Below are 25,833 nucleotides of genomic sequence, written 5' to 3'. Positions count from 1 at the left end.
ATTAGTGGGCAAAATTAGGGCGCAAGGTATTGGGGGTAGAGTGCCGACATGGATAGAAAATTGGTTGGCAAACAGGAAACAAAGAGTAGGGATTAATGGGTCCATTTCAGAATGGCAGGCAGTGACTAGTGGGGTACCGCAAGGCTCGGTGCTGGGACCACAGCTATTTACAATATATATTAATGATTTAGGCGAAGGTATTACAAGTAACATTAGCAAATTTGCAGACGACACAAAGCTGGGTGGCAGTGTGAACTGTGAGGAGGATGCTATGAGAATGCAGGGTGACTTGGACAGGTCGGGTGATTGGGCAGATGCAGTTTAATGTGGATAAATGTGACGTTATCCACTTTGGTTGCAAAAACAGGAAGGAAGATTATCATCTAAATGGTGTCAAGTTGGGAAAAGGGGAAGTACAACGGGATCTGGGAATCCTTGTTGCGAAATCCTGAGATATAAACAAATATGCATGATTACATTTTATTCCGCAAATGGGTGTCATGGTACATCAGTCAATGAAGTTAAGCATGCAGGTACAGCAGGCAGTGAAGAAAGCGAATGGCATGTTGGCCTTCATAAAAAGAGGAGGAGTATAGGAGCAAAGAGGTCCTTCTGCAGTTGTACAGGGCACTGGTGAGACCACACCTGGAGTATTGTGTGCAGTTTTGGTCTCCAAATTTCAGGAAGGACATTCTTACTATTGCGGGAGTGCAGTGTAGGTTCACAAGGTTAATTCCCGGGATGGCGGGACTATCAAATGCTGAGAGAATGGAGCGGCTGGGCTTGTATACTCTGGAATTTAGAAGGATGAGAGGTAATCTTATTGAAACATACAAGATTATTAAGGGTTTGGACACGCTAGAGACAGGAAACATATTCCCAATGTTGGGGGAGTCCAGAACTAGGGGCCACAGTTTAAGAATAAGGGGTAAGCCATTTAGAACGGAGATGAGGAAACACTTTTGCACACAGAGAGTTGGGAGTCTGTGGAATTCTCTGCCTGTGGAGCCCTGTTCTCTGGATACTTTCAAGAGAGATCTAGGTAGGGCTCTCAAAGATATCGGAGTCAGGGGATATGGGGGGGGGGGGGGGGGGGGGGGGGGGAAGACAGAACGCGGTACTGATTGAGGATGATCAGCCATGATCACGTTGAATGGCGGTGCTGGCCTGAAAGTCTGAAAGGCATACTCCTGCACCTATTGTCTATGATTTAAGGTGAAACATAGAACACTACAGCACTGGAATAGGCCCTTCGACCCATCTTTTTTTTGCCAAACACACACCATTAAAATAATCTCCTCTGCCTGCACATGATCCATATGCCTATCCAAGTCTTTAAATGCCACTTTTGTATCTTCCTCCACCACCATCCCAGGCAATGTATTCCACAACTCACTATCTTCTGTGTAAAAGAAAATCTTGGGCCCGCATATCATGCCTCATAATTTTACATACTTCTATCATGCGTGCCCACAATCTCCAAACCTCCACAGAAAACACGTCAAGTTTGTCCAATGTTTGTTTGTAGCTAATACCCTTTAATCCAGAGGGAATTCTGGTAAAGCTCTTCTGTACCCTCTCCAAACCCTCCACATCCTTTCCATTAATCTAAATTAAATGTTTGAAAGAGTTTAGGAAAAACCCCCGTCTGAGGGCCAGAGGATGTCTCGAACTCTCTGGCAGTGATGGAATCAGAGACAAGAAGCACACTGAGAGGTAAATGGATGAGAACTTGAACTAATAACATAAGAAAACCGCAGACGAGCTGGAAAGCTAGTGACCCAAATATTTTGGCAGGGGTGAACGCAAAGGACTGAGCCACCTCTGTTCTATATATTTAGAATAATCGCTGAAAACTAAATAAAAATAAAAAATAAAATATACATACTTCTGTTTTCACCGAAACAAGGAATTCCTTTAGAAAAGAAAAGAGGAGGAATTTCTTTAGTCAGAGGGTGGCGAATCTGGGGAATTCATTGCCACAGATGGCTTTGGAGGCCAAGTCATTGGGTCTTTTTAAAGCGGAGTTTGACAAATTCTTGATTAGTAAGGGTGTAAGGGAACGAAAAAGGCAGGAAAATGAGGGTGAGAGATAGATCAGCCATGATTGAATGGCAGAGTAGGCTCGATGTGCCGATTGGCTGAATTCTGCTCCCATGATTTATGAACAATAGACTGATGAAAGAGATGACTTCCCGCACCCTTAACTTCATCCCTTAGAACAGCAGATGTGGAAAAAGGAAACAGGGCAAGAGGAAGAGAGGATGTTTACCCTATGTTGTGCATCTTGTTTTAGATTAAACAGAAGCAAGGAGAAATGGTGGGGGAGCACAGTGCGTTGTTGATACGAGCATAAGGGGAGAACTGAATTACAAGGGATAGACACAAAATGCTGGAGTAACTCAGCAGGACAAGCAGCGTCTCTGAAGAGAAGGAATGGGTGACATTTCGGGTCGAGACCCTTCTTCAGACAAAAGAGACAGAACTTATCCCCAGAGCTTGGCAGAATCACAGTTTTGAACCGAGAGCAGAGAGGCCAAGATAAAAGACTGGTCAGACCAGAACTGGAATACCGTGGGCACACTCTGGGATACGTGTGAAGGATGTTTAAAGGGCACAGTAAAGATTAAGAAAATGATTCCTGAAGGCAAAAGGCTTCAGAGGCATGGACTGGAGATTGTCAACAAAACAAGTTATGAAGGGGTCCAGTGGAAGGATTTATAATTATGACAGGTTTGTTCAGTTTAGAGATACAGCATTGAAACAGGCCCTTCGGCCCACCGAGTTCACGCTAATCATCGATTACCCGTTCACACTAGTTCTGTTATCGCATATCCACTCTCTGAAACTGCGTGTCAATTTACAGAGGACAATTAAGCTACATACCCGGGCATCTTTGAGGTGTAGGAGGAAACCGGATCACCCAGTGGAAACCCATGCTGTCACAGGAATAACATGCAAACTCCACACACATACAGTACCCGAGGGCAGGATCAAACCCGGGTCTCAGGTGCCTGCCACGAGGCAGCGGCTCTACCAGCAGATAGAGCATGATTGCCCTCACTGTCAGTGGGAATACAAACGAGTAGATGTAAATAAGCATGATTCACACAGGAAGTAGAAGTAACACAAAGGAAAATGTCCCCATCCGCACAGACCTAGTTAGGCTTTGGTATGCATATCGATGGAGAGCAGTGGACGCAGATTCATCTGTGTGCAGACTGGAGCTGAGCATGTATCTGAGAGGAAATTAATCTGGCAGGATGACGGCGGGAGAGTGGAGAAAGCTGGATTGCTCTTCCATAGACAGTACAGACATGACTGGGGAAACGGCCTCCTCCTCTGCTGTAACCATTCTGGCAATTGGGTGAGGCAATGGGTACCTGCTCATGGAAACAAGGCAGGGTGTGCCCGGTGCTTTAAAACCAGAGGCTCTTGTGCGTTTTGATGAGACAATTAGAAAAATAAATGAACAAGCTCATCCAAAAACAGGAAATAAACTTGCTCTCACCCACACCCCCATCTATGAATATAACATTTCTGAACTAATTCAGTGGCTAATTTCCGAAAAAATCAAAATCAAAAACCCTGCGAGGGAGGCCAGAGGTTGTCGATGGCACTGGTCCTAATTTGAGCACTGCTGTATATACCAGTGGTTATTGTAACTCCACCTGCTGAGCTAAGAGCCAATTTTTCTGAGGTCAGATAATTTCAGATGGTCTCGATGGTCACTCATCCAACCGCACGTTTACTCTGCGTGGGTCCAGCCTTCGCAACACCCAGTGCTGGTCCTGCAGGCTTGGGGTTATTTAACATGGGGAGTTTCGGAAGACACTGTTTGGAAACCTTTCAGGCGCCCGGCTACCGCGGACAGCTGGAGTGACTGGCCATGTGGAAACCACTGTCACAGAGGCGTCTCCTGGAGGATCTCCACCTCCTGATCCTTCTTCACCAACCCAAGCTCGACGGACAAGTCAGGGTCAAGCCCCTGCTTCTGATCTGTCCACACGGTCGCGTCTTTGCGCAGCTCCCCGTTCGACGCCTTCTGCACAAGCGAGCATTGAAGGCTGGGCTCGTTGATCTGTGTGGGCGAGAGCAGCAAGACGTCAGGCAAACCAACATTTCTCAGAGACAAAAAAGCAAAAGTGCTGGAGTAACTCAGTGGGTCAGGCAGCATTTCTGGAGAACGTGGATAGATGACAATTTCAGGACTCGACCCAAAACTTTACCTCATCTATCCACATTCTCCAGGGAGGCTGCCTAACCCACTGAGTTACTCCAGCACTTTGTGTCATGGAGCCATGCAGTGTGGAAACAGCCTCTTCAGCCCAAAGTGCCCACACTGACCAACATGTCCAATCTACACTAGTGCCACCTACCTGCATGTTGCCCATATCGTTCTAAACCTATCCTATACATGTACCTGTCTAAATGTTTCTTAACCGTTGCAACAGAAACTGCCTCAACTACCTCCTCCGACAGCTAATTCCATATACCCGCCAACCTTTGTGTGAAAAAGTTACCCCAGGGGAAACCCATAGTCATTAGGAGCATGCTTTGGTGGAAGGAGGACGATGGTAAGAGTGGGAGACACCAGAAACTGCAGATCTTGAATTCTTGACTAAGAAGAATGGCTGGAGGAACAGAGCAAGTCAGGCGGCATCTGTAAGCTCCAGAGGCAAATATATAAAATAAAGGTTACCAGAACTGCAAGACAGCTGGTTTGAAGAACAATCCCAACCTAAAACACCTATCTGTGTCCTCCAGAGATGCTGCCTGAGCTGCTGAGTTACTCCAGCACTTTGCTTTCCACGCAAGATTCTAACATCTGCAGTTCATTGTGTCTACCCCGATTATGGAGAGGATATTTTAGCATAAAGGTTCTGGGGTTCGGGGTTCGGGGGGGGGGGGGGGGTGGCTCATTAAAAAAGTCACTATATAAGACGGAAACAAGGAAAAAGATGTTCTCTCGAAAAACCATAAATCTTTGGAACTCCCTCAAAGGGCAGTGGAAATAGCCTTGGAATATGTTTAAGGCAAATGAAAAGATTCTTCCCGGGAAAAGGGTGAAAGCTCACCGGAGATAGGTAGCACTGTGGAGCAATTAAGTTGCAGTGACTCTGAAGCTGCAAAAGGGCACTGGAGTATGGCACCTGTGTGCCGTGCCAAGAGGATCTATTGTAATCATGTAATCAGATACAACACAGACTCCTGCCACCTTCAGAAGTTCTCAGATGACTCGGCAATTGTGGGCAATTGTGGGCTCCGCTCTTTCAGATCTTCGATCTGCACTAAGATGCTGTAGATGTTCTATCAATCGGTGGTGGCCAGTGTCATCTTCTTCGCTGTCCTGTGCTGGGGCAGCAGGGCGAAGGCCATGGACGCCAACAGAATTAACAAGCTCATCAGGAAAGCTGGCTCCACCTGGGGGTGGAGTTGTATTCACTGAAGGTGGTCTTGGAGGGGAGGATGCTGAGGAGCATCCTGGACAATACAGCTCACCCCCTCCATGGCACACTCGTCACCCTGAGGAGTACATTCAGGAACAGTCTGGTTCCACCAAGATGCAGCGCAGAACGCTACAGGAGATTCTTCTTCCCTGTGGTTATCAAACTGTACAACTCCTGTCGTGGGGTAGACTGAATCTGGAGGTGTGCGTTTTCATACTTCTATACCTCTAGCCTAATGAGAGAGGGGAGAAGTGGGAGTGGCCAGGGTGTGACGTCCTTGATTATGCTGGTGGCCTTGCCGAGGTATCGCAACGTGTAGATGGAGTCAATGGGAGGTTAGTTTGTATGACAGCATGGGCTACAACCACAATTCTCTGCAATTTCATTAGTCGAATGCTCGACTTTCTTCACTTACCGCTGGGTGATAGCGGACTCCACAGCTCAGCCTTTCCTTGCATCTTTCAGGCAAAAAGAAGAGTAGGTACCGAAGAACAGGAACCACAGTGGAAGGATTCACATCTTCCCCTTTCATTGGGCCTGCAACATAAACAAATGGCCTAAACTTACACATTAAAAAAAAAACTTCGACAATTATGTATTTATATCTGTACAAAGTTATACCCTGAAAAAACGTGCGCACATGCATCTAGATACAGACACAAGCGCACTAACCTATGCCAAAATATTTAATTAAAGAGATTCTATTGTATGGGAAAGTTTGAGAAATAGATTCATAGTTGTACAGCATAGAAACAGGCTCTTCAGCCCAACTCATGCATGCTGAACAAGTTACCTGGAAGATTGAGTCCACGTGCCTATGTTTGGCCTAGATCCTTCTGAACCATTCCTATCCACGTACCTGTCTAAATTGCTCTCAAATACCCTTTAAAGCTTTTCCCACTCTCTTTAAATATGTACCTCCTGGTTATGGACTCCTTTACCCATGGCAAAAAGTCTGACCAGTCACCTTCTCTTTCCCTCACATGATTTTATGAATCTCTATAACGTGTCCCCTCAGCCTCCTATGCTCCATGAAAAAAGTCTCAGCCTATATAGTTTCTCCTAACCTTTCAAGTCACAGAAAGATCCTTGCAAATTTTTGCTGCACCTCTTCAGCTGAAAGGAGGAGCACGCACACACACACACACACCACTGTAAACTGTTTGGTTCCAGTGTCACATGGTTCCCTCTTGCACCCAGTTCCAATAAATCACGGTCTTTGTTTATTCAGGCCCATATTATGATTTCAGAGGTGGCACTTCACTGCGGCACAGTGGTAGATTTGTTGCTATTATAGTCACAGAGACCCGGGTTTGATCCTGACTACAGGTGCTGTCTGTATGAAATTTGTACATTCTCCGTGACCTGTGTGGGTTTTGTCCAGATGCCCAGGTTTCCTTCCACAATGCAAAGACGTGCAGGTTTATCAATAAATTGGCTTTGGTATAAATTGTTAATTGTCCCAAGTGTGTAGGATAGAGTTCATGTACGGGACTGTTGCTGGTCCGCGCGGACTCATTGGGCCGAAGGGCCAGTTTCTGAGCTGTATCTCTAAACTAAACTAGGCTCACAGTTTGCAAGTTGCACTGGAAGTAGTTTGCTGGCTGATGTCATTGCCTTCCAGGCATATAAACATTTTAGCTTGTTTACTCGTGCATATTAGCAGCTTTAGATTATAGGGAATATTTATATTTGCAGCGTGTACTGTAAACAAATGAGACGGCCTTGATGATACCAGTATTATTTTTGTCGCCACAAGCAAAGGCAGACGGTGTAATCTTGAAAGAAAAAGAAAATTGCTGAAGAGATTCAGCAGGGCAGGCAGCATGCAGACACAAGGACCGTTGATATTTCAGGATGATCAGAGGGTAGTTGAGGCCAGTTCATTGGCTATATTTAAGAGGGAGTTAGATGTGGCCCTTGTGGCTAAGGGGATCAGAGGGTATGGAGAGAAGGCAGGTACGGGATACTGAGTTGGATGATCAGCCATGATCATATTGAATGGCGGTGCAGGCTCGAAGGGCCGAATGGCCTACTCCTGCACCTAATTTCTATGTTTCTATGTAACTCTTGCATAAGGTATTGCAGAGGCTTGACAACTAACATGGCCTATCACGCAAACAAACCTCCCTTCCATTGACTCCATCTTCACTTTACGAAAGGCCACCAGCATAATCAAGCACCAGTCTCACCACAGTCACTCCCTCTTCCAGCAGGCAAGAGGTACATAACTTTGCACACATACCTCCAGATTCAGGGACAGCTTCTTCCTAGCGGTCATCAGGCAACTGAACAGTCCTCTCACCAGCTAGAGTGCGGTCCTGACCTCCTTGGGGACTTCATTGGAGACCTTCGAACTATCTTCAATTACATCTCATCTTGCACAAAACATTATACCCTTTATCCTGGATCAGTACACTGTGAACTGCTTGATTGCAATCGTGTATAGTCGTTTCGCTGACTGGATAGCACGCAACAAAAAGCTTTTCATTGTACATCGGTACACGTGACAATAATAGACAAAACTATTTTAATTGGGAATTAAATTGAATCCCAATGCACTGACAAGGAAGGATGGGATCTGAACTCGCACTCTACAGTTTACTAGCCCATGATGCTTGGAAAGGAGGCTCGAAATTGACCATTTTGCTTTGAGTAATCTTATACTTTACCTGTTAGGAAACTGACCAGCAGTCCTACGACAACTACGGTGGCTGCATTGTGTCCACTGTACCATAAATATGAGAGAGAATAGAACTTCTTCAGCCCTGTGGGACTGCAGAATAGAGGAAGCATTACGCTGGGAAATGCAAGATCAACAAAGTCATTCAGATTGTAAACACTCCCCCACCATTGTGAAACGCATGGGTTCTCACACGTACCCTGCACTTGCTGCCACTGTTGTTGGGTTAGCTGTTGCTATGATGGTGGTTGTCAGGGATAGGGTGATGTTTTCGATGCTGGTAGCGTTTACGAACGAAAGCCCTGCTCGTTGGGAAATAAAGCTGCCAATTCCTATCCAAAACGCCATCACCAAGCCAGCCACCAAGCCTGAGATTGCACCCTATAAGAAGCAAAAGATTAGCAAAGGCAACAATTGTGGAGAACATACACGTAAATTAAAGTTGACTTGAACAATATATTTTACAAAAAACATTCCCAGATATCGCCTGCAATTGCCTGGACTGCTGGAGTTGCCAGTTTACTTGGAGTTCCTGTCTTTTGCATGTGTGATCAGAGTCATATTGTGGCCTGAATAGTGAAGGACACCAGATTCCTTCCCCAAAGAGATGTGAATCAGACGGACTAGGAAGACACCGAGACCTTCACTAGTTCTAGCTCTTTATTGCCCTACTTCAAACAAGTTAAAACTCTTGACCGGTGTGGCGGGATTTGAATTATTGTTCATTCAGTGAAGTAACAAAACCACAGATGTGGCCAATCATAGAATGGACCAGGAGCAAACCCTTGAGCCCACGATATCTGTGCCGAACATGTTGCGAAGTTAAACTACTCTCGTCTGCCTGCATGTGCCGCCATTCTCTGCATATGCTTATTTTTATTAATCCACTCTATCTACTTACATTGCAACTTTCAGGAAGCTGTGGTTTGGGATTCTAAGATCCCTTGGTACATTAATGCTGTTATGTGTTTTGTCATTAACTATATACTTTCCCTGTACATTCAACCTCCCAAAGAGCAACATCTCACATGGATGGCACAGTGGCACAGCAGTAGTTACTGCCTTGCAGCTCCTGCAATGCCGGAGACCCGGGTTCGATCCCGATTACGGGTGCTGTCCATACGGCTTTTGTACGATCTCCCCGTGACCGCATAGGTTTTCTCTGAGATTTTAGGTGTACACCCACACTCCAAATCGTACAGGTTGTCGGTTAATTGGCTTAGTATTAGTGTAAATGGACCCTAGTGTGTGCAGGATCGTGTTAATGTGTGGGAATCGCTGGTCAGTGTGGACCGAAGGGACTATTTCTGCACTATATCTCTAAACTAAATCAAAACTAAAAACTAAAGATTAAACTTCATCTGCCATTTTACTACTTCTGTAGCTGAACTATATCCCAATATGTACAATGACAGCCTCTCTCAGTCTGCAATTCCACAGATTTTGGTATCGTCTGCAAATTTACCAACCAGCCCATCTACATTTAGATCCATACTACACCTACATTACATCAAAAGTAATATATTCTCCAGATCTTTCCCTGCAACCCTTGCATCTATCTGACTCCTTTTGGGAGCACCACCCTTGTATATCATTACCATTCTGCAATACAAATAGTGTCCTAAGTGGAGATTAATAGGTTATTGATTAGTAAGGGTGTCAAAGGTTACGGGGAGAAGGCAGGAGAATGGGATTGATGGGAAGGAGGGGGAGGGGGAAATAGATCAGCCATGGTTGAATTGCGGAGCAGACTAGCTAGGCAGAACAGCCTATTTCTGCACCTTTGTCTTATGAACTAACATTCTACAAGACCTGCTCCATTGGATGCGTTATATCTGATCCTTGGACATTCTTTATCCCATTGGAACCTCTCATTATCTCAAACTGCTTGAAATACTCAGCCGGTCAGGCAGCATTTGTCAAAAACAAACACAATGGTTAACATTTGTTGACGACTTTTCAACAGAATTCAACCTTTCCTCAACATTCTTTACCCTAAGCATTAATGGGACGATGCACAAGTAGGCACAATGTCAATATTCTTGCACAACTACATTAGCTGATGAGCCCATGTCTTTGAAAGCCATAATAAACACTCACCGTAGAATTAGCCATCGGGAAAAACATTCCCAGGCAGAAGATGCCTAGCAGAGGGCCGCCAATCATCCCAAATATACTCAAAGCTGCCTAGGGTTGAACAAGGATGGGCACATTAGACAAGCTCAGCATTCACAGATCATGGAATAGCTTAAAATGGAGGCCTTTCATACAACACCTGTAGCACTGAGCCCATCAGGGATGCGATGTATGCCATTCCAAGGCAGAGCAATCCATAGCCTAGGGCTGTAAAGACACAGGAACATTAACTTATTGGAAGCTGATAATAAAATGGCCCAAAAAGCAAAAAAAATCTTCGCACATATATGGAGAGGAAAGGTTTAGAAGGACATGGACAAGGCGTGGATAAATGGGGCATCTTGGACGAGTTGGGTTGAAGGATCTGTTTCCTTTGTATCACTCAGATGGGAATCGCGGGGAACCTTAAATGGGCAAGGAGAATTCACATTGGAATGGATCTGATGGGTTGAATGGCCCAATTACTTGTTGTACTCATGTATGCTATGATTTGCCTGGATGGCATGCAAACCAACGTTTTTCTCTGCATCTTGATGCACCTCACAAGAATAAATAAAAACATTTCCAAGTAAGCTCCACTAATGTACAATTCTTACATTGAAATTCCAGACTGGGCTAATTTGCTGTGTAAATAGGCTGCCATATTCCCTGTTACATCCCTGTGAGGTGCTTGAAAAAGTGTTATTTACACAAGGCAGTGATTGTTCAACATTTCACTGCTTTCATAAAAGGCACTGGAGTTTTGAAAGAAAATGTCAAGTCTCTTTCTCTTAAGTCTCTTGCATGTGTTTCCAGTCTGTAGGCAATAGTTCTTGGTGCCTTGAAGGCTTATAAATCGGTCACAGGGAGGTGAAGAGGATTTACCACTGCCGTTACTCAGCAGCATTCCAAGACAGGATCAATTGGAGCAAATGAAATATGTCACGAGGCAGAGGCTGATTAAAAAGTAATTAAGCTAGATTTAGTGCTCAAATATTTTGAAAAGCACAAGATGGAATTGGAAGCAAGACAAGTTTAGTTTAGATACAGCGCGGAAACAGGCCGTTCGGCCCACCGAATCTGCACTGACCAGCAATCCCCACATATTAACAACAGCCTACACACACTAAGGATAATTTTACGTTTATACCAAGCCAATTAACCTACAAACCTGTACGTCTTTGGAGTGTGGAAGGAAACCGAAGGTCTCGGAGAAAACCCATGTGGTCACGGAATGTACAAACTCCGTACACACAGCACCCATAGTCAGGATCGAGCCCGGGTCTCCGGCGCTGCAAGCACTGTATGGCAGCAGCTCTACCGTTGTGCCACCGTGGAGTTATATCAGTTTTCCAAGTCCTGACAACTGCAATACCTATACTCACTTCAAAGGTTAACCAACTCCGATCACTGCTGCCCTTATTTCAACTCTTCTGGGTCTTGTTTACACAACACACCAATGTGCTTGCAGAACTATGCTGAACATCACCTCATTTACAATTCTCACCCTTTTCTCCAATCTTTCTCTGCAACCTTCTTCAGCCATGTAAACTTGAGACATTTGAACATCCAATTTTAAATGTTTAGTTTTGGAGATAAGTGGCGCAGCAATAAAATTGCTGCCTTGCAGCGGCAGACACCCAGGTTTGATCCTGACCGCAGGTGTTGTCTGTACAGAGTTTGTATGTTCTCCCTTTGACTGCGTGGGTTTTCCAGTTTCCTACCGCACTCTTGTACAGGTTTGTAGGTCAATTGACTTCTGTCCCTTGTCCCTAGTGTGTGGGCTTGTGCTAGTGTATGGGGTTATCGCTGGTCAGCGTGGACTCAGTGGGCCAAAAAATGTGTTTCCATGCTGTATCTCTAAAGTCCAAAGATACAGCATGAAAACAGACCCTCCAGCACACCGAGTGATAACCCATTCACACTAGTTCTATGTTATCCCACTATCCCACTCCTCCCTACACGCTAGCCAATTTACAGAGGGCCAATTAACCTACAAAGCCACATGTCTTTGGGATGTGGGAGGTAACCCGGAGAAAACCGACACGGTCATAGGGAGAACGTGCAAACTCCACATGGACAGCACCAGTTTTAAGGATCGAACCCGGGGCTCTGGTACGGCAAGGCAGCAGCTCTACCAGTTCTGGTCTTGTGCTTGTTCACAGTTTTTTTCTTCACTTTTCATCTTTTTTGAAAATGTGTAATTGAAACACAATTTGGTCTTGTGCGCCATCAGAGACCGTGTGTCTGCGATGCTGCAAGATTTTCAATCTAGCTGCACCTATCATACTTGGGCATATAACAAACTCTACTTTATTTGATGAACAATTATCCGCCAAGATGCTGAGCCCTGAAATACCATCTTCAGGCCTATCCTCCTTTTAAAATTCTTTGATCAAGCCTTATGCTCTGATCATATCTATGTGCCATCAGTTACATATGGTCTGGCAGCACACTTCTGTGTAGTACCATGGGGTCTTCTGATAAAAACGGCTCTGATTACACAAAAGGACACAAAGTGCTGAAGTAACAGCAGGTCAGATAGTATCTCTGAAGAACATGGACAGGTGATGTTTCAGCTCGAGACTCTTCTTCAGACTCTGTTTACACAACATTATTATCTTTCACCGGTACTCACCAAGACTCTTAGATATCAGCGTGGCACGACTCTCAGTCATGTCCGGATAGTGAGGTTTAATAAGGTCGGCCATAGTGACAGCAGCCAGTGAATTGAATGCAGATGATACAGTGCTGAGGGGACAAGCAGTAATTCAGCGTCAATGAGAGCTTTTGGTGACATGGCTTCCACTGAGCAAGCTTCATCCATCTAATGAAACGTGCAAATACTTGAAACAGCACATTAGACAATTAACGACAATCATTGTGCCTGGAGAGACAAGCAACTGCAGATGCTGGTTTCCAAAAATGACACAGAGTGCTGGAGTACTTTGGCAGATCAGGCAGCATCTTAGGAGAACAAGGATCGGTGATGTTTTGCGTTCTGAATCTGAAGGGTCCCGATCCAAAACACCACTTATCCATGATCTCCAGAGATGCTACCCGACCTGCTGAGTTACTCCAGCACTTTGAATTATGTCTGAACACATTAAATTTCCGAAATAAAATCCTGCTGTGAAATTGGCATCATCCTCAAGGTTGCGCATATACTTCAAACTTGGCATGACTGAGGCTTGATACTATTGTTTATGAGAACATATAATATTATAGGATTCCAAAAAGTGCAATTTTAGTGTTGATTGCTGTTTTATGATCTTTTGGTCAACAGATGGCCAGACAGGGAAGACATCTCAGCTATCCTAACAGCTTTCTTCCTTTCCAACATTTCACTGTTTAAAAGACAGATCACATGAATACACAAACTATTTTGGATTTAAGGCAAACATTCTCCTTAAACAAGGTACTTGGACTGTAAGGCATAATGGAACACAGGCCTAATGCAGGGAAATGGAATTAGCAAAGACAGGCACCACAGTCAGCATGGATTAGTTGGGCCGAACGACCCGTTTCTGTGCTGTGAAGATCAATGACTCAAACAGAATGCTGGAATACCTCAGGTCAGGCAGTATCTGTGGAGAGAATGGATAGGTGACGTTTCTTCAGAATATTGCCTGACTCGCTGAGTTACTCCAGCACTTTGTTTCACGCATGATTGCAGCATCGGCAGTTCCCTGTGTCTCCAGCTCAATGACTGTACTCGTAAATGAATAGTCTGACAGAAAAGAGCAATGCAAAAACATGCAATTGCTGAGCAAGGCAACATAATCAAAAAATTATGGATAAACCATTCAAAAGCAATGCCAAAAATCTTTCCTTCAAAGGATGGAAATACAGAGACACTACAGTCAAAGCACTTGCAGTGGCAGAGTCACAGAGCAATGTCATATTTATTCATTCACAGGATGGGGGCATAAAATCAATATTATAATCTATTGCCTATCCTCAACAGGCGGCACAGTGGCACAGCGGTAGAGTTGTTGCCTTACAGCGCCAAAATCGATCCCGCCTATAGGTGCTGTCTGTTCGGAGTTTGTACGGTCTCCCCATGACCGCATAGGTTTTCTCCGAGATCTTTGGTTTCCTCCCACACTCCAAAGACGTACAGGTATGTAGGTAAATTGGCTTGGTAAATGTAAAAATTGTCATTAGTGTGTGTAGGATAGTGCAGTGGATATGCAGTGGTCGCTATTCGGCGCGGACCCGGTAGGCCGAAAGGCCTGTTTCCGCCGTGTATCTCTAAACTAAACTAGTCCCATAACTGAGAAAACAGTTAAGAATCACCATATTTTGAGAAGAAATGTTGGACAGTAGTACTGTCAGAAATTATGCACAAGGTAACGAAAGGTAGATTTCATCTGCAAACCTGGGTTGGCTTGGTAGATGATCTCACAGTATCGCCTGCTTCTCTGAACGCAAGCTGAGGTAGCACTGAACTTGCGCCTGGTTCCCTCCATACAGCCCAGCATCATGAACTGGGTCAAAGATATCTGCGTCAGCTATTTATGACAATCTATCATTGCTGTGGCTATTGTTACTGAGGTTAAATTAATGTTTTAAACTCCAGGGTTGACATTAAGTAAAATTTAAATTCTCCAGATGCCAAAGTAGGATTTGAACCCCTCTTGGGATCAATTGGCTGCCAATCCTATACATTAAATACTATTCTACACAGAACCGGGTAGGTTTTGTTGTAAGAGCATTAAGGACTACGGAAGGTGGAGGTCTAGATAGTGTCAGAGTCATACAGAACGGAAACGTACTAAGTCGTCCATGCCCACAAATGGCCTAGATACCCCAAACCTCTCTTCTCCATGTACCTTTCCAAATGTCTAAAATTTAGTTATTGCACCTGCCTCAACGATTTCCTCTGGCAGTTTGTTCCATTTACCTACCATCATGGTGCTCCATGCGAAATAGTCGACCCTCAAGTTTCTAGTAAATCTTTCCCCTCTCACCTTAAACCTATGTCGCCTAGATCTTGATTCCCCTTCCAGTTATATCCCATCTACCTCCATAAGATCACCCCACAGCCACCTGCGCTCCGGTATAAAGTCCTAGACTACCTAATATCTCCCTATAGATCAGGCCCTCGAGTCCTGGCAACCTTGCAAATCTTCTCTGCACCCTTTTCAGTTTATCGGCATCCTAACTATAGCACAATGATCAAAATTGAACACAAAGATCAGATGCGATCTAACTGAAGCGAGCGAAGGGATTGCAGATTTCACTCCAGTTTACATGTTGCCCATTTCCCAAATTACTTGATTATCAACAGCTTCTCGAAAATCATTTAAAGATTTCCCTCACAGCATCAGACAACTAAGGGAGTTCAGGATCCGTGGTTCATTGTTTTCTTGGCATCTTGACTGAGATGGGCAGACACAATGTATTATGCACAATAAAACCAAGGATGTACGATGAAAATGCCACGGTTGATTATGATTGCAGTCGAGGTTCCACAAGTCTGCAGACTCTGCTGTTGCAAGATCACTCCCATTAATTCATAAACACTGTGTTTATATCAACGTACCTCAGAGCTCCACTGAACAGGCAGGCGATGAAGAGACCAGGTAAACCAGGATAATCCTGAAGCACGTCCATGACGAAATAAAGAACCATCTGTAATTCATCCAGTTGACATTGTTGAATTAGATTAAATGGGCAATGGTGTTCACAAAACAAAATCACTGATAGACACAAAATGCTGGCGTAACTTAGCGGGTCAGGCAGTATCTCTGGAGAAAATGGATAGGTGACATTTCTGGTCGTGACACTGAATTTGCTGATGTAATGAGGAAGGAGGGGGTGGTGGCAGCACAGATAGAGCACGAATACTAATGCTGGTCGTATGGAATGAAGGTCCGTGACTGTGCTATTAATTACCGATGCAGCCCAGGGGGTGTGCTATAGTCATGACAGGAAGCTATAGAAAGCTATTGCCCGACACAGTTGGGCTTTTAGACAGAAGGTGGCAGTGATACCTGGTCAGAGGTGGTGACGTAACCCTGTTGCAGGGGGCTGTTCTCTCCATAGCGAGCGTACATAACCAGGCCCATCAAGCATCCCATGGCCAGGACTATCTGTTGGCAAGGAAACACTGCGTAGCACGACCTACCATGGGATGGAAGGGAGAAAACAAGCAAAGGGAGTCAGAAGCTACAGGCAGAAAAAGCAAAACGCAAGGTATTTAACCAATTACTGATGCATTTTTATTCAGAAAGATTCCTCCCTGTAGCACAAACAAGGAAACAGGCAAGGGAGACAAACCCAACACCTGGAGCCAGAAACCGTGAGCAACGATCCACAGCTCCACGAGCTCAAGGGACTTTCCAGTGCACAAACCGGTGACAAAGTATTGTCATGGCATTGAGACGGTTGCTGACATTAATACCTACACAAATTTCACCTGTCACCACCTCAAGACTCTCTAAATACTATCTAAAGCAGCAAGAATATTTTTTACTGTCCTAAGTAATTTATGAACAATTTATGTACAAACTATGTTACTGAATGTTGGTTTGGGTCTGTGCATGCGATGCTGCTTCAAGGAATATTCTCATTGTATCTGTATCTTATCGTAATTGTGCATGACAAACTTGATTTGAAATGATCAACAGTACTGCAGCAGGCCCTTTGCACAAGGCACAATGTACAAGGCAAGCTCGAGAAAAGTGCACCATAACTGACTTGATTACCCAGTGTGCTGGACCACTTTCTGTTTACAGGTATTAATGCTACCTGCTGGATGTTCAGGTTCCTACAGCTTTGAGTTACCTTTCCTGTTAGGCAGGAAGTTGTCATAAACCAGGAAGCCCAGCCCAGGGAGAGCACCGCGTGGTGTAGACTGTAATTCCTGTGCGTAATTTACTGCCATCCCACCGCACCAGTTTGTTAGACGCATTGTCTGTGAGTAATTATGTTTGTGTAACAGCATCTTTATACGTTATTGTGCAGGATTGCTATTATTAACACAGTTAAGAATGTTTCATGTGCCCTGGCTGTTTTCTTACATAACAGCACTGTATTTAGTGGTGGCATCATAGTTTATGTTTGTATACCAAGTGTATAACGTTACTAAATATGCGGTTTCCCTTTCTGCTTGTAATGTTACAGTTGAATACAGTAAAGAATCAACGACATCTCGTGTCTACGGGTCTTTATTGGATTAATTGTTTAACTTGCTAGATAGCTGGATAGGGACATTCAGCGAGTCCAGTATACCCAGCTTATGTAATGCTTGTGCAATAAATTATCTTTATCCTGTATCTGTACAGTGTGGACGGCTTGATTGTAATCATGTATAGTCTTTCAGCTGGCTGGATAACATGCAACAAAAAGGCTTGCTACTGTACCTCAGTATATATGACAATAATCTAAACTAATAGTGGGGCAATGGAAAATGTATAAATGATTCAACAATGTAAGTGTAGCCTTAGTTCATAAACTCAAAACAGAACACAAAAAAGCACCAATGACGTGGTTGATGCAACAGCTGACAACCTGGGCTGGCTTGGTAGATGAACTCACAGTATCGCCTGCTTCTCCGATCGCGAGCTGAGGTAGCGCTGAACCTGCGCCTGGTTCACTCCGTACAGCCCCAGCATCATGAACACTCCACCAAAGGCCAGCGTCCAGAAGGTGTGCCGCTCGAAGGGATCAGGGTTCAGGCTGCAGAGAGCAAGGACAACAATTACGTCAGTGAAATACACAGAGCAAATCCCCTCTATCCCATCAGTGCAGAATTATCCCTACCCAAACCGTCGCAAGCCTATTTCCTTACCCCTACCCAAACCGTCGCTTGCCTATTTCCTTCCACGGATGCTGCCTAACCCACTGAGTAACTTATATTTTTGTACACAAAACAAATCTCGCTGTCCACTGGTAAGAGGCATGGGGCATGGTAAGACACATTGGGCATGCAAAATCTGTTGACGAGAGTTATGCAAGCACAAAGCTTTTCACCGTACCTCGGAACACGTGACAATAAACTAAACTAAACAAAATGGGTTGGCATTACCTTGCAGAAGCGAAGTATTTGTTTCAGTTTGATGCAAGTTTACAATGTAGGCCTACGGGTTATTTCTCTATACACAGATGTTGAACAACTTGCCGATCCTTCCCAAAAATTTGTTTAATGACTTAATTCTCCTTGATGCAATTTCATCTGCCTATATAGGTGCTGGAGCTTGACATCTCATGAATAAAGATGCAACATTCTCTCCTGTCTGCTAGTCTTTAGGGTCAGCCCCACAATTGTTTCTTCTTTTCAGGCAACGCAGTAAGATTAAGGTTATTATTGTAATGTGTACTCACGTACAGTAAAATGCTTGGCTAGGCATTGTATCCGATCAGATCAGATATATCAAACGTAAATACAATCGTCAAACTCAAACACAATAGGTAGAGCAAAGGGGAAGACACAGAGTGCAGAATATAGTTCTCAGCATTGTAGTGCACGAGTTCCATAGATGAAGCCCAATGTCCGCAATGAGGTAGAGGTGAATCGGACAGCACCCTAGCTTATGGAAGGACCTTTCAGAAACCTGATGAGAGGGGAAGAAACTGTTTCATCTGGTGGTGGGTGCATTCAAGCTTCTGATCATAATCCTTTGCATAAATAAAGAAAGTTTGCAGCCCTCTCCTGGCGTTTGTTCTGGTATCTAATGCTGCCCACTCAATTGGTTCTCAAGTGAAGGCACTACGTTTTAAAAATATTGTTGCATTTATTTAGTTAAATATTTCACTTACTTGATTCCAGAGATCTTGCCGCCCTTCACTGCTACCTGCCACACTTCTCCAATCCCCCCTGCCTGGTTTGCTCCGATGATGATGACAGCCAGCTGCCCAGAAAACATCACCAATGTCTGGAATACGTCTGTCCAGATCACAGCTTTCAGCCCCCCCTGAGAGTGAAAGAAAAGGAGAGAACGTGGATGGGGGGGGGGGGGGGGGGGGGGGGGGGGGGGGGGGAAGACATTAAGTAGGTCAAGAAAGGGAAGTCAGACCCAGATTAAACTTTGGCAGTCAGTTTCATTCACCCATTGAATCACAGAACTACTGGCTTGCAAGCTGGTCAACAAGTGCGTCAGACAATACAGCACTGAGGAACCATCAATGAAGTGGTCCTTCTGATCAGACTTTAAAAAGGCTCAGTCTTTTTACACAAGCAGATGTAAAAGATACAGCAGCACATTGAAAGAGCAGCAATGTTCCTGCCTTGTATTTAATAACAAAACTGCAAAGGTTTGAGACCCAAGATCAATGAGCTTTTCCACCCTAGGTACAGTATACAGACTAACAGTGGGTAATAATTAGGGTGCAGGTCAACATGTCCCATTGAAAGGCACAACAGTCCCAACTATAATCACTGGATGTATTGGGGAATTATAGTGGTGGGAGGCAAATTGCAGTGGGTCCAAGTACTTGCTAAGGAAGTAAGTATGCCTCAAAACCAACCTCTCAAAGCATTTCTTCATTGCAGGTTAGTGCCACCCATCAGCAGTCAGAGGCATAATTGAATTAAATTGAAAGATACGGCATTGGAATAAGCTCATCAGCCCACCTGGTCCATGCTACCCATTCATCACCTGTTCACACTAGTTCTATGTCATCCCTCTATCTTTATCCACTTGAGCAATTTAGAGGTCAATTAACCTACAAACATACACGTCTTGGGGGATACGAGAGAAAACTGGAGCGTAGACATAGGGAGAATGTGCAAACTTCACTCAGACAGCACCCGAGGTCAAGGTGATGCTATGAGGCAGCAGGTCTACCAACTGTGGATGCCACCCTACTCTTCCTAGGCACTTATAACTGGGATCCTTCTGTGCGCAAATATGTGCTGCATTCACCATCTTGCAATAACAATTATAACTACCCTTCACATTACTGATCTGGGAAATCAAGTTGTATAAAGCCGCCGCATGAACATTTTGAAAAGTCAGGGCACGCTGGTCCACAGATTACTTACCACTGCTGTGTAGAGTGCACAGATCAGACCCATAGTTAGCACTGCTCCCCATAAGTCAAAGCCAGTAACTGCAAACACAAAAAACATAGATATTTTTATGACGAACACCAAAGATCAAAAGCAGAATAGCCACAATGGTCAGCACAAGATCTACCTGTGACACAATGCAACAATGACTTCAGTAACAAAGTCAGCTGCCCCACCAAAAAAAATCATCTTCCTACTGGATCAAACTTTCTCCTCCATCTGCCCCACTATCTCTACATTTCTTCCACCGATCTTCAACTTTTGCTCAACATCAGATCACATCAGGGCAGTAGAGCTGCGGCTTCACAGCGCCAGAAACCCAGCTTTAATCCTGACCTCGGGTAATGTCTGCGTGTGCAGTTTGCATGCTCTCCCTGTGACCACATGGGTTTCGTCCCATATCCAAAAGACGTGTGGGCTTGAAGGTCAATTAGCCCTCTGTAAATTTCCCCTGGTGTGTAGGGAGAGAACGAGAAAGTGGGTTAACACAGAACTATTGTGAACCGGTGATCGGTGGTGGGTTGGGATGTAGGGCGTTTCCTAGCTGCATTTCTAAACTAATAAACTGGCCAGAGCTGCAAAGGCTGATGAAATGATTTACAGTTGGCAGAGAGCACAATTTCATTGCCATCTTACAGCCTTTGGCCCTAGATTTACTTCCTTATTAAGACTCATTTTATTCCAGAATGAAGCAAGCAGCCTCACATAATCAGCCGCCTCCTGACCTGTGCCCTATACAATAATGTTCATCCAGCATCTTCTAATTACAGGGCTAAGAACAAAGAGATCTTGTTTTTTTTAAATGATTTAACATAATCTCTGAAAGACAGTCACTCCCAATTAATACGATGAACACTGCCTCAGAGCCACACAGCTCCGCAATTAAATACTATATTTAACAGTCTTTACAAAAAATGGTCCTGCAATAGTGATTTAACTTAACAGAAGGGATCAATCCAAAATTCAAGATAGACACAAAATGCTAGAGTAACTCGGAGGGACAGGAAATACCTGGTGATTTCACTCTGCGAGGCAGCTGTGGCAGAAGCAAGCTCACAGACATCAGAGCATAAAAATCCATGACTTGAGCATAGTGGAGTAATAACTGTCGGAGGTAGAACATAGAACAGTAAAGCTGTTGGAAGGAACTGCAAATGTTGGTTGACACCGAAGAGAGACACAAAGTGCTGGAGTAACTCAGCAGGACAGGGAGCATCTCTTGAGAGAAGGAATGGGTGATGTTTCGGATCGAGACCAGTTTTCAGGGTCCTAAACTCATATTTGTGTTACAACCATTGTAAAATCCACTGAAACTTATTGGGGCCCTTTCTGTTCCTGCTCCACATTCCCAGAATTGTTTTAATTTTGCTTCAATTATTCCCCGTTTTGTTTTTTCCATACCGCTAACATTGAATTAATTTGTCTTTCTGCTGGAAGTTAATTTTAAAGGGTTGAGTTAAGTGGAAAATCCTGGCACATTGTCGGCTCAGTTTAGTTTAGATCAGCGCGGAAACAGGCCCTTCAGCCCACCGAGTCCGCAACACCAGCAATCCACGCACATTAACACAACCCTACACATACTAGGGGCATTTTTTAAATATTTACACCAAAACAATTAACCTCCAAACCTGTACATCTTTGGCGTGTGGGAGGAAACCGAAGATCTCTGAGAAAATCCACGCAGGTCACGGGGAGAATGTACAAACTCCATACAGTCAGTACCCGCAGTCACTATTTCTATGTTATCACACTTTCTCATCCACTCCCTGCACATTCGGAATTTACAGAGGCCAATTAACTTACAAACCCATACGTCTTTGGGACGTGTAAGAAGAGTCCAATTCGGGAGCTCCATGCCGCGGAGAGAGTTTCAACCCCCCCGACACGGGAGTTTCGATCACCCCGACGGGGGCTTCGGTCAACGGCTATGGAGGCTTTGATCGCCGACTGCGGAAGATTTGACTGCCCCGACCGCGGGAGAACAAGAGGAAGAAGCTTGAACTTTATTGCCTCCCATCACGGTGAAGAATGTGGAATCCACTGTAATGGATGAATTCAAGTGCTCATCTAAATACTTAAATATCCAAACATTGTTTAAAATCGAAGAGGCAGCTGGATCTCCTTTAGACCTAGAGCTTGTGTATAGTGATACTTGTGCTGAGCTGTATACAAAAATGAATTTCACTGTACCTCAGTACATGTGACAAATAAAGTGCCATTGAATCATTGAGACTATGCTGTTGATGCCAGTTATCTCATCCAAAACTACCCGAAGAATGGATACCAAATGGCTATCTGACACTTGTGGCAGTTAATAAACGTATGCCCTTTCTGCCTGGTATCTTGGAATTCAACTCCTGCTCCCCCTTCACCAGGAGTTTAGCAGCTCAACTACCTTTAAATTCATTTTCAACTGTCACTCATGTTTCTACAACATAAAAGACAATGGAAGATCGTATGGTTATTTTTTTACATTGAGAGACATTCTCCTGCTGATTGTTGCACTAATTCACTTTTGCTATCATTTGACTCGAATCCTACTTTGAAAACAAACTGAATAAAAGAACAATGTATTTTGAAAGTCTTGACCTGAATTAATCAGGCTGCAAAGCTGTAGGGCTGCTGCCTTACAGTGCCAGATGCACAGGTTCGATCCAGACCGCGGGTGCTGTCTGTACGGAGTTTGTACGTTCTCCCCGTGGGTTTTCTCTGGCTGCTCCGGCTTCCTCCCACACTCCAAAAATGTGTAGGTTTGTAGGTTAATTGGCTTTGAAAAAATAGTAAATTGTCCCTAGTGTGTAGGATAGTGTTAGTGTGCGGGGTGATCCCTGGTCGGCGGAGACTCAGTGGGCTAAAGGGCCCGTGTCTGTCCTGTATCTCTAAAGTCTAATCAGGGAATAAATGGGTGGGAAGGACCAGCTGTCCTCACCACATATGCCTCACACTCATAATCGTTTGAATATTGCCGCCGGACTCTTTTCTGCCTCATGGCCCTTTGCTGCAGCTCCTCGTAGCCATGGCATGGCAGAGAGGCAAAAGATTTTGAGAACAAATGAGGAAAAAATAATTTCTGTAGCATTCCTATGACCCATTTTCTCTTTCTCAAAGCCATCCTGGGGCATCGCGTACATCATGTTACCTAGATTTACACTGGCCATGATGTGAAACTAAACAACACAAGTCGTCGAGAGGCGACGCTCTCATTTCGCTCCTACCATCAGGAAGGTGGTACAGGATCCTGAGAATTAGGACTGCCAGGTTCAGGAATAGTTTCTTCCCAATAACCATCAGGATCTTGAACACTACACTACACAACACCAACCTCAACTATGAATGAATAGTGAAAGAGTGATGTGGATGTGGATAGAGTGGGAGGATGTTTCCACTAGTGAGAGAGTCTGGGAACAGAGGTCTTAGCCTCAGAATTAAAGGATGTTCCTTTAGGAAGGAGATGAGGAGGAATTTCATTAGACAGAGTTTGGTGAATCTGCAGACAAAGGCGGCCGTCAATGTATATTTTAAAGGCAGAGATAGATAGATTCAAGGGTTATGGGGAGAATGCAAGTGAATGGAGAGAGATAGATCAGCCATCATTGAAAGGCAGACTAGACTTGTTGGGGCGAATGACCTAATTCTGCTCCCATAACTTATGAACATGTATGGACTGTCTTGGTTGCACCGTATTGTATTTTGCACTAATATTACAATTATTAATTTATTGAACTTTATTATTAAATATTACTTGTGTGTGTTACATTTATAGGCTTGTTAATCTACTGGAAGCAATAATTCTATTGCTGCATGGTCTGTACACATTAAAATCAAACACTATTGGCTCTTGAGCTCAATACAGACTTCATGCCGGACAAATTACATCCAAGCCTCATAGTGACCCGAGCTTTAAAAGCGTGCATTGTCTTTTATGGGGCTCCCTTTACCCAGGTGATGTTTTAGCACAGATTATTGGACCATTCTATGAATGTATGTTAACATACCTGCATTTAGGGCCAGAGCAGGTGCGTAGAGGACCACACCCATGTAAATAACCTGAAATGTGAAGAAAAAAAGTAATTAGACAGAAACAGCATCCCACGCAGACAGGTCAGATAAGTTAAAAAAAAAAACACAGCAGTTAACAGCACCATGACTTTGGATCAAATGAAACGAATCTGAGCACTAAAGCCTCAGAACTGTACTGAAGGAAAGCTCAAAGCTTAAAATTGTGTTTTATTGTCAGTCTTTCAGTCACGATTACACCATAGATATGGTTCTCTCAAGGACAGTGGGCAGCTTTTCATGTTGAAGTCATTTTCTGGTGGTCTTAACATGCGGTCCCTTGCATAGAAACAAACACAAATAGGTGAAGGAATAGGCCATTCGGCCCTTCGAGCCAGTACCATAGATACATAGAAAACAGGTGCAGGAGGAGGCCATTCGGCTCTTCGATTCATTGTGATCATGGCTGATCTTCCCCAATCAATAACCGTGCCTGCCTTCTCCCCATATCCCTTGATTCCACCAGCCCCTAGAGCTCTATCTAACTCTCTCTTAAATCCATCCAATGATTTCACCTCCACTGCTCTCTGTGGCAGGGAATTCCACAAATTCACAACTCTCTGTGTGAAAAAGTTTTTTCTTACCTCAGCCCTAAATGGCCTCCCCTTTATGATCATGGCTGATCATTTTAAATCAGTACCCTGTTCCTGCCTTTTCCCCATATCCCTTGATTCCTTTAGCCCTAAGAGCTAAATCTAACTTGCGAAATAAAAGTATCACTTAAAATTATTATTTTTTAATTATCAGGACTGTTACTTACTTGGTAAATTCCTATTGATCAATTTCTGAGGACACATTCGCAGGCTCATGGGGATTGAACAGGGAAATTAGATTGAAGGCACAGGTTTTTTGACGCAGTCAAGCATGGCAGGCCAAATACCTTCCTTCACGGGCAGACGACAAAAAAGTAGATTGATGCCATCTGGAATCACCCAATTTAAAAATTATCTTCTCTGGTACACAGGCATAACGAACAGTCATTTGAAACTGAATCTGATTTTGGCTTTTGGAACGAAAGGAAGGAACATCAAACAGCAAGACAAATTCAGTGATTTTCCCCTTTAGTAACTCATCATTAAACATGTAATCTTTACACGTGTGTACATTCCCTGCACACATCTGCAGCCCTTCTTTACTTGGTTCTGCACTTGTTTCTTCACGGAGGCCTTTCCATCCTTAGGTTTTAACTCCCATTTGTAGAGAAAGTAGTTGCGGCAGCTTCAGTGCCCTCCATAATGTTTGGGACAAAGACCCATCATTTATTTATTTGCCTCTGTACTCCACAATTTGAGGTTTGTAATAGAAAAAATCACATGTGGCTAAAATGCACATTGTCAGATTTTAATAAAAGCCATTTTTACACTGTCAGATTTTAATAAAAGCCATTTTTACACATTTTGGTTTCACCATGTTGAAATTACAGCAGTGTTTATACATAGTCCCCCCATTTCAGGGCACCATAATGTTTGGGACACAGCAATGTCATGTAAACAAAAGTAGTCATGTTTAGT

The 25,833-nt window shown here is 44.0% G+C and overlaps 1 protein-coding gene across 1 annotated transcript in view; it reads right to left on the bottom strand.

Moving 5' to 3' along the window:
* Nucleotides 1–1,270: 1,270 nt before the first annotated feature.
* slc5a6 (solute carrier family 5 member 6) overlaps nucleotides 1,271–25,833 on the bottom strand; it is a 39,776-nt gene continuing 15,213 nt past the window's right edge. Inside the window, exons 4-16 of the mRNA XM_033018457.1 lie at nucleotides 24,262–24,313; nucleotides 20,240–20,307; nucleotides 19,015–19,169; nucleotides 17,794–17,934; nucleotides 16,248–16,377; nucleotides 15,797–15,885; nucleotides 12,887–12,999; nucleotides 10,409–10,476; nucleotides 10,234–10,320; nucleotides 8,333–8,514; nucleotides 8,123–8,226; nucleotides 5,866–5,987; nucleotides 1,271–4,081 (exon numbers count right to left, since the gene is read on the bottom strand). Of these exons, the coding sequence (XP_032874348.1) occupies nucleotides 3,905–4,081; nucleotides 5,866–5,987; nucleotides 8,123–8,226; nucleotides 8,333–8,514; nucleotides 10,234–10,320; nucleotides 10,409–10,476; nucleotides 12,887–12,999; nucleotides 15,797–15,885; nucleotides 16,248–16,377; nucleotides 17,794–17,934; nucleotides 19,015–19,169; nucleotides 20,240–20,307; nucleotides 24,262–24,313 (1,488 nt within the window). The 3' untranslated portion in view covers nucleotides 1,271–3,904. The remainder of the gene's footprint in view (nucleotides 4,082–5,865; nucleotides 5,988–8,122; nucleotides 8,227–8,332; nucleotides 8,515–10,233; nucleotides 10,321–10,408; nucleotides 10,477–12,886; nucleotides 13,000–15,796; nucleotides 15,886–16,247; nucleotides 16,378–17,793; nucleotides 17,935–19,014; nucleotides 19,170–20,239; nucleotides 20,308–24,261; nucleotides 24,314–25,833) is intronic.

This window comes from Amblyraja radiata, chromosome 3, assembly GCF_010909765.2.
Source record: "Amblyraja radiata isolate CabotCenter1 chromosome 3, sAmbRad1.1.pri, whole genome shotgun sequence".
NCBI lineage: Eukaryota > Metazoa > Chordata > Chondrichthyes > Rajiformes > Rajidae > Amblyraja > Amblyraja radiata.
This window is presented reverse-complemented; position numbering and strand designations above follow the sequence as displayed.